At 27.3% G+C, this 10,324-nt stretch overlaps 1 protein-coding gene across 1 annotated transcript; it reads left to right on the forward strand.

Annotated features, from left to right (window-relative positions):
• Nucleotides 1-3,579: 3,579 nt before the first annotated feature.
• On the forward strand, nucleotides 3,580-4,568 carry LOC129314588 (putative lipid-binding protein AIR1). The gene is given in 4 exon segments (XM_054958066.1): nucleotides 3,580-3,600; nucleotides 3,602-3,698; nucleotides 4,280-4,432; nucleotides 4,435-4,568. Coding segments are annotated over 4 exon segments (405 nt in total).
• The last annotated feature ends 5,756 nt before the right edge of the window (nucleotides 4,569-10,324 follow it).

Raw genomic sequence — 10,324 nt, forward strand, 5'->3', positions numbered from 1 at the left:
GTTTTAGAGAGGGAAGTGGAAAAGATGCCTCATACTAGGAAAATGAGAGGTTTCAAATCAACGATAATGTTATCTCCTAACATGAAAAATCAATGGCTATGATATAATTTTTTTTGGATCAAAACTAGGATTTAAATTTATTTTTTAAAAAAAATGACAGTACAGTGCTCATATGTCAATCACCATTATTGGGCAATTTGATCTCAATAAAAAAAAAAGAAAAATTATTTACCTACATGCTACACTTTCAAAAATATTTTTCTAGATGCTATAAATTTGAGACTTGGTTTATATCATAGTCACATAGAGACCCAAATTCTTTTAATGTGGAATAATAGAACTCGATCTCTATCAAGTTCTGTATTCATAATTTAAAAAAAAAAAAATTCTATGCATGGCCTTGCAGAATAGCTTGCCATCTCAAGTACTCCTCTCTCACTTTCCACTTCATCTCTTCCTCCACTCTCCTCCTCGTGTGCATGAGTATATATATTTTTGTGTTACACTTTTTTTATTAAAAAATATAAGGTATTTTTTGAAAAATTTAATGTAAAAAAATATAAAGAATTTTATAATTTTAAAGTGTAATTAATATTTTTTTCATAATAAATAAATTACTTTATATTTATTTTAAAGTGAAATTTCTTATAAATAGAGGTAAATATAAAAGATGGTGTTAGTTTGAAAATAATTAACTAAATGCCTTACATTTTTTTAATGAAATGAGTATATAATATATGGTGGTGTCATTACTAAATTTAACATTGTAATTATGTATATGAAAAAAATTTTGAAATACCTTAAAGAAGATATAAATTTTAAAATGAAAATATTTGTATAATAATAACATACAAATATATGGGTTTGTCTTTGGTGTGTAGCAACTGACTAATTCAAAAAAAAAAAAAGACCATACAAATTCAATATGAGTAATCCAATTTAATATTAAATATTTATAATATATATAAATTGACTATCTGGATGTATTTTTGAAGTCTAGATTAATACTAATTTCTTAATAATTTTTATAAATTTTTATTTTGAGAAATATAATTTTAAAAATAAATATAATATTCTAACGAGTACTTTTAAAAAATTACATGTTCAAATTTTTAAATCTGAACTATCTAAGATAACTATGGGTAATCAATTTATAAAATTTATTAAAATTTTTAATATTAAATTAGGCTATTCATATCAAATATACCAAATTGATTATGAACATATTTTTAGAAATATTTTAATTTTTTATTAATAAATATAAAATACAAATACAAATTTTAAATTTTAAATTTAGACCATTTACATAAAGATCTCGATGAACAAAATCTCATCACTCTAATATGATGAGCACCAAGTTAAACACCTGTATCACTCACACACACAAGGGGGAGGGAGAGGGTGGAGGGAGAGAGGAAGTGAGAAGTTGGGTAAGGGTACATGGGATGGTATGTTAGGTTATCTTACAAGGCTATGCATAGACTTTTTTTTTCCCCCTTTCTAATTATGAGTACTAAACCCGGTTTGACAAAGACTGAGTTTTGTACTTTCATATTTAAACAAATTGGATCTTGGTCTAATATAAACCAAGTCTCAAATTTATAATATATGAGAAAATATTTTTGAAAGTGTAATACATGGGTAAATTAATTTTTTTATTAGTATTGAGATCAAATTGCCCATTATTGTTTCATTCAACTCACACTTGCCAAAGCAAATTTAGCCTCCCTTGCACGCACTACTAAAAAATCCTTTATATAATGGTTATTTTTGCTAATGTATAATGGTTTTTAACTATTATATATCAGGTGCTATATAGTTGAAGGGCAACTAGATAGCAATTTTTTTTTGATAAACTATAAAGTAATTTTTAATTGTTATATAGTTCAAGTCTATATATTGGTTATTTACAAAAAAAAAACTATTGAATAGATTTTTTTAGTTTTGGTTTCAATAAACCATTGAATAAATTATATAGCAGTTTTTTTTAAAATAACCATGCACTAAATAGTTGTGCAATATTTAACGATTATTTCAAAAACACCGTTAAATAGTTTTGCCTAGTTTTGATCAAGTTTCAATTGGTTGCCTAGAAACTATTTAGCAGTTTTTTTTAAAAATAATTGCTAAATAGTTATGTCTAGATAACGATTATTAAAAATAACCATTAAATTTATAGAATTATATAGCGGTTATTTGAAATAATGGCTATATAGTTCAGTCTTTTTTGAAAAAAAGTGGGAGTCACCTGCAAACAAATTACACATATCCCATAAATGCACCAGTAATAGAACATTACAATGTCAACCAAAATTCATGTTATTCAAACCTATAATAACTTCTAAAATCTATTTAAAAATATTTTAGAATTCTCAAAAAATATATATACACTAAAGTAATTATAAGAAAAAAATTTGCCAAGTAAAACCTATTGTAAGTTTAAAAAGTCAAAGTTAATCAAAAACTAGAATTGGCCAAAGTAAGTTTATTTTGCCTAAGTATAAAGAACCTATATATTGCAAACAAAATTAAGCAAGCTAAAATGGTTGTGGTTATCTATTTTATATCCATCGCTTGAATAAACTCTCGTCCAACTCTTGGAGGACTTCTTCAATATGGGCTAGACTATATTCCTCTTCAAATGTATCATGGAAGTACTGTTAAGTCACAAACATAAGATAAATCAAGTTTAAGTGATGTGCATATATCCTATCATCCGGCACATGTTTGATTATGTCTTTCATATATCTCATGATATTATAGCCACAATCATCAACCTTGTGACATTGTTTTAGACTCTTTTGATCATCAAACAAAAATAAAATAAAGTTAGTTATAATAAAGTGGGCTTTTAAAAGATAGAGACTATATAGCAGGTTTTCATTTTAATTGCTATATAGACCTGGAGACTGTATAATAGTTATCGCATATAACAATTATATAGTCCCGGTAACGGTTATTTACTTAAATAACCATTATATAAAAGACATTATATAAAAGCTGTTTTTTCAGTTGTGACGTCTTCTATCTCTTGCAATTTTCAACTTTTTCCTTGTTAAAAGAATACTAAATTAGAGTTTCCAAAAAAAAAAAAATTGTCTAATCGTTAAAACTATTTTAAGTTGAATTTTTATTGGGATTATGCTGATGTGTATAAGAATTTTTTCTCCTTATTGAATTTTTGTTAGGTTGTTTAAATAGAACTAATATTTTTTATTTAAATATTCAATTTTTTCGGATTCAAATATAAATATTCATATATATAATTAAATTAAATTATTTTAATTAAGACCGATCTGAATCCTGGTTGACCCTCAGCTGAACCACTAACTATTAACCTACTATTTTGACTGGTTTAATGTTCTGTTTGATTTTTAATACCTTAGAAAGAAAATAGAAAATGTATAAAATACTATTTACTTCACACATGCTTGCTATTACATCCTTCGCTGACTCTTTCACGTCCCCCACCCACATATCCACCACTATATAAACAACCCTTGGGTTCCCATTCCTCTCATCTCTTCCAAGCTCCACTAGCTATACACTTATTGCTAGGGTTTCCTTATCACCTTATCAATGGCCTCCAAACCTTGTTCCCCCTTTTGCTCTTTTCCTGCTTCTCAATCTTCTCTTCTTTTCCACAGTCTCTGGTCATGGCAGTTTAAAGCCAATGCCCAGCCCAAGACCTATCCTTGGCCTCTCACTCGAAACTGGAATTGGAATCGGAGTTGGTAAGGATGGACACCACAAACTTATTGCAATTTCTTTACTAAATACATGTAGTATGTGCATCATATATCCCCATCCCATGGATACTAAATAATATTACTTTCTAATGTCATTCATTTTTATTATCTTTTATATTCATAATTCATAGCTCACATAAAAAATATCGCACATTTTATATTTCATTATTTTATTTATGGCTATTTATTTTCTTCTCATTGAAACTGACTTTCCCCTCTTGTTTCTATTTTTTTTCATTTCTTCTTGCTTCAGTTCAGAAAACTAAAACCCTAAATATCATCAAGCATAAAGTAGCAAAATTGCATAGGAGATAGATTGTTAAATGATTGTTTGGTTCCTCACATAGAGAAATATATTTTTGATAGTATTGAAAATTGGAAAAAAAAATTCAACATTACCAAAATATGAAACTTCACAGGAAAGCTTGCTGAAAATATGATGCATGTTTTATATTACAAGTGTATCTTCACACGTGCAAATATACGATGCCCCTACGGTAGGGGCCCTACCCACGGTTTCAAAATTCTAGGTCTATCACCGGCAACCGAAAATGGAACAGGCACGTGTCCCAGGGACGCACTAAAAATAGGAGCATGCGCCAATGTGTTGAACGGTTTAGTGAACGTGACAATCGGTCAGCCACCGGTGACCCCATGCTGCTCTCTCATTGACGGACTCGTCGACTTGAGGCCGCCGTCTGCCTTTGCACCGCCATACGAGCTAGCGCTCCGGGCATCAACCTCAACGTTCCAATCAATCTCAGCTTGCTTCTCAATGTTTGCTCTAGGCAAGTCCCTCCTGGCTTCCAATGTCCTTGATGATCTCGTCAGCTATTTGCGTCCGCCATCTTTCATATATTATCGTGTTGTTATTTCCACTTTTTCAACTGCTACAAATTAAATCCTATTATCATGTGGGTGTTTTTATTATGTGGACTGTCTAATAATAATAATACTTATGAATAATAATATGAAGGCTCGAGGCTCTTCTTTGGAGGAACTAGCATTCTTCTCTTTTATCCCTGCGATGGCATTTTAACATGTGATTTCGAGTCCATTTTCTTCTTCGGTGGCCTAGGTGGGCCTTGGTTTTCCAGCTGAATATTCATGTAATGATCAAACTTGTCTGATGGCTTATGAGTTTATCTGTAAATATTATTATATTATTATCTACAGATCTTTACTCACAAATTGCAAGCAATCTATAACTAGTTTGAGCCACTAATATTTAAAAAATAATTTATAAATTTTGAATGAATATTTATAAATAATAATATTTAAATTATTAAATATTAAATACCTAATATTTTCATAATATTTATCAAATTTTATTTTAACAATATTTCAAGGTTTAGGGGCAACTTAGCACCAAAGACCTGTCACTGCATGTAGGCCCCTCAAACTTGGTACATCAACATAAAATGGAAAAGTTAACAAGTGACTAATAAAAAGGGCTTTTTGCTCCTCAGAAAAATAGTTTAAGAAAAAAATTGTCCCACTTTTCAATATAAGGTGTCCAGCATTTCTAAAAAAAAATGTTCAAGAATAAAAATGAACCTTAACCCTATATGTTAAGATAAATAAGAGTGAAATCATTATTGTAATCAGGAGCAAAATAGAGAAAGTAATAGAACATAAGGTTAACCCAAATGTATATTTAGTTTCATGTAAAAAAAACCATTAGAAACTTTTTGCAGTGATTTTTAACATGAACCATACACTCTTTTCAATAAAATCCTTCCAAACTTTAGACAGTTATATATAACTTCCCTTATTATTCAATATTTAAAATTAACCCTTTTAACATTTCATTTTGTTTTTCAAAAACCCCTTTCATTAATTAACTATTATTTTATTAATATTGATTTTTTCATATCATATTAATACGATACACACAGCACATGATATTGAAAAAATATTTTTATTATTTTTTAACACAATTTAAGGAGTGGTAAAATTGTAATTTTTATTTTTAACACACATGATGGTGCTTTCATTTTTTAGTTAAGCAATATTATTCTCATTATTCATGAGTAATACAATTGAAGAGAAAAATTATAATTTTATTATTTTTTATTAATTAAAATAGCCTTTTATATTAAAAGAATGAAAAGAAAATATCTAAAAGCTGTCATTGATAAGAATCATATAAATAAAAATTTATCCCTTAATATAAAAAATTATGATATTTTGCAAGTTGTTTTTAAAAAATCGATACAAATCACCAATAGAAAAAAAAAAATCTTATTCTAAAGCAAAACATACTTTTTGTTTGAATAAGTATTGAAAACTTCATTCAAATGAAAAAAATAATAGTTACAAACAAATAAGAGTTTGAAGAAAATAAACAACACAAGTAATGAAGTTAATATGATTTTTTATCAATGATAGCTTTTTAGATTTTTTTTTCATTTGTTTAATATAAAAGGCTATTTTAATTGACAAAAATAATAAAATTATAATTTTTTTCTTAAATTGTATTACCTGTGAATAATGAAAAAAATATTGCTAAACTAAAAAAAAATGAAAGAATCATCATGTATGTTAAAATAAAAATTACAATTTTACCCTTCCTTAAATTGTATTTAAAAATAATAAGAGTATTTTTTTTCATGTTATGTGCCATGTGTATTGTATTAATATGACATGACAATAACTATACTAATAAAATAATAGTTAATTAATGGCAGGGATTTTGAAAAAAAAAGAAATATTAGGATGGTTAATTTTAAACATTGAAAAATGAGGAGAATTATATGCAATTGATTCAAAGTTCAAGAAAAGTTTTATATATTTTAGCCAAATTTTAAAAAATTGGTCCCCCTAAAGAGAGGGATAGATTCGGCTCACCACTCTTTGTATCTCTAACTAATAAATTCAAGGCTTGGTTAATAATCTGAGCAACATGTCAACATACATTTAAGTAATTAGGCCGCATGAAATAGTGGGCTTGTACAATAAATTGAGGGATAGGGAGAGCAGTAGACCATTTGATTACTACTATACCATTGTTTAGTATACGAAAAAGTATTTTTAAAAAAATAAAATATAAAATTTATTTAGAAAAAAATATAATAGGTACATTATATTTACTATTTTGCATTGTAAAGATTTGATCAAATTAAGAAACATGTTAGGGCATACTTTTAAAGAATTAGATCTTCAGAAATACTGGAACTGTGCAATAAAAGGAGTGGTAGAGTAATGAAGGCATTAGGTTAATCTTATTAGCATGTCAATAGAAAATATAAATTTTGTTAGATCTTGGTTAACCTAAGAAGGATGATGATATAAATTTAAGAAACCCAATTTTTTTTTTAATAGAAAGGGCCACGGTTAATATACCATGTAATTACAAACCCATTACTAGGAATCCAATGGTAAAAAGTTTCTACACTTAGGCCTCGTTTGATATAATAGAAGAATTTTTGATAGAATTAGAATCGAAATTAGAATTAAAATCGGAATCAGAATTAGAATTGAATTGAGTTTAAAAGTGTGTTTGGTATGAAGATGAAGTCATGATATAATTTTAATAAGTATATGTATTTAAAATAGAAAAATCAAAACACCCTTTATTTTATTTTTTTAATAAAAAACTTAGCAATTAATAAATAAAGAATGTACTTTTAAAACTTAAAATACCCTTTATTTTATTTTATTTTAAAGACACATAAGCCAATTTCATGTTGAGGTTGTCAATTCCATGACTTCTACAATAGAATTGGATTCCATCAATTTTGATGGAATCAGATTCCTTCAAAAAAGTAATTCCAGCATACTAAACAAGTCAATTGAATAATTCCACGTCTGATTCCATTTCCTACTCACAATTTTAAGATACCAAACATGGCCTTAGATGAGGGAATATTAAGAGTCTTAATAATGAAATCGCTGTGAGCTATTTGATGAGCAAGCAAATTAACACATTAATTCACTTATATGAAAACATAATAAATGGGAACCCGCCAATCTCATGTACGTAGACCTTTTCTTCTTTTCATAATAAAAGAATATTTACAAGGAAAAAACATCAAACTAAAGTTGTAACAAAGAATTAAAATTTAGATAATTCAACAATAATCAGTGTTGCATCGGATGACATGTGTCGTCTTGAATAACTTTAAAAAAGAGAATATATCTTTAATAACTGCAAAAGATTATGTTTCTCTTTAGTATTATTCACTGTATCATCTAATGACACATGCTGTCTTGAACAATTTTAAAAGAGAGAAGATTTCTTTAATAATCACAAAAGATTAGATTTCTCATTTTAATAATATCCACTGTGTGGCATCTATTCATCTAATGACATGTGTTGTCTCAAACAACTTCAAGAGGGAGAAAATATATTCTTAGTAATTGCAAAAGATTATATTTCTCTTTTTAGTATTATCCACAATATAGCATCTAATGATGATAAGTGCTGTCTTGAACAACTTCAAGAAAGAGAGAATATATCTTTGATAGTATTATTCATAGTGTAACATTTTATAACACATGTCATCTTAAACAACTTCAAGAGATAGAAGATATGTTTAATAACGGCAAAAAATTAGATTTCTCTCTTCAATATTATCAACATGATTAGAAGTCTACTCACAATGTCTGAAGAAATTACAACGGAGGACTATGCAAGAAGGAGAAGAATAAAGAAGATGGTGGGGCCTACTGGTTAACTTACCACATATAAGGAATTATATTCCGTAGACAAACTTTTTTAAAAACAAATTTAGTCAAACCAACATGATGTCACTGTAACATTGGGGAATCTAAGCTTGTGCAACGATGGAACCTTAAAGTGAGGACAAAAATAAAGACAATTAATGGGGCATTTAGTCAACGTGAGCAACGTGTCTAAAGAAATTTAAAGAATTAGATCATTTGCAACTGTAAAATTATGCATTAAGAATGGGGATAGAGAATGTGATATTTAAGCCTATTGCTCGCTATATTTTTCTTGAGGACTTATTTATAAATAAAGCCTTACAAATTTGTAAAAATATTTGGAGTCTTTGGAATTTAGTTGTAGACAATTTTTATTAGAGTGACACATGTCCCTTGAAATTTGACCCATAACTTTTCATTAATGATGATTGGTATTGGTACTGGTCGGTGGTCATTGATCCATGATGGGTAATTGTTGATCGGTCAACAAGCTATCAAAGAGAATAATTAATTTTTTTAAAAAATTTAAATTAAATATGAATACCTTTATATGTATAAGTTACTCTTCTAGATTTAAGAGTAAAGTTGAAATTAGATTTACAAGTGGACTTGAGTATTCTATGCCCCTGTCAACTTGTAAATTGAAGAGGTTGACTTGTAATTTAATAGGTAAAATTTCAATACCCAATGCAAAAATTATGTAAATTTAGTTGTAAATAAAAGAAATTGACTTGTAAATCTGTAATTACATATTTGAGTGCAAATTAACCTCTTAGAAATACAAAGCCTTATCTAAGATTACGTAAAATCTAAGATGTTGAAGTCAATCTCATTCATATACAAATCAATTTTTAAGATTTATAATTGAATTTGCATAATTCTAACATTGGTTAATGAAGATTTACATATAGAATTACAAGTAAATCTCTTACATTTACAAAATTACAAGCTCTTCTCTAAAATTTAAGATGCAAACTTTGAAATTTACAAGTTAGCAAAGAGGACAAAGAATACCTGAGTATATTTATAAATACTGGTAAATTTGAGGTTTGCTTGTATATCTAGGATACTGACATGTAAATGTGAATATATTAATATCTAATATCAAAATTTTTACTGTTAAATGTTCAGATTATAGGGATTTAAACACAAATTTTAACTAAATCTCTCATTTGGATATATAAAAATTCATGGATTCAACTTTGATTCATATCCAAATTTTTATTTTATTAAAACTTCTTTCTAATTTAAATTTTTTCCTGAATCCTAAATATTTTAAAATTCAATTCTCCTATGTTCTTCGTGTTTTTTTAACTATTGGACCTTTATTACTCTCGTCTTTTCATTCAATCTCTTGCTCTCGTGACTTGTCTTTCGTCAATTGAAATTATAAGCTAGTTACTTTCAATATCTCTTTGACCTTTTCTTTTAAAAGTTTTTTTATATTATCTAATTTGAAATATAAAATTTTCAAATCTGAAATCCAGACACTACCTAAAATAAGCCCTTGGTGGGCCCAACATAAGTCAAAAGTGCTGGGTGAAAGGAATTTGAAATAATTTTCACAAATTTATGCATCTATTAAAAATTAATTTGCTCATTAGAAATATGTAAATTTTCCTTTTCATATATTTACTTGTTTTTTTAAAAGGATATATCTACATGAAATTGTATCCTTTTTAATCAATTTTTTCTTGATTTAATTAAGTTTGTTATATATATATATATATATTTATTTATAATCTCAAATTGTTAGCTTGCCCTTCTATTTTTGGCCAAAAAAAAAAGCTTGCACTTCTAATTCAAATATGTATAATCTCTTTCTAAGAGTTTTTACATGATCTAATAGAGTTTTAAATATTAGTGTTCGTGCAAATATTTCAACTGAACAAAAAGTTAGCTTAGAA

Source organism: Prosopis cineraria, unplaced genomic scaffold (genome assembly GCF_029017545.1).
Source record: "Prosopis cineraria cultivar Desert tree isolate PC_DT_omini unplaced genomic scaffold, ASM2901754v1 PC6, whole genome shotgun sequence".
Taxonomy (NCBI): Eukaryota; Viridiplantae; Streptophyta; class Magnoliopsida; order Fabales; family Fabaceae; genus Prosopis; species Prosopis cineraria.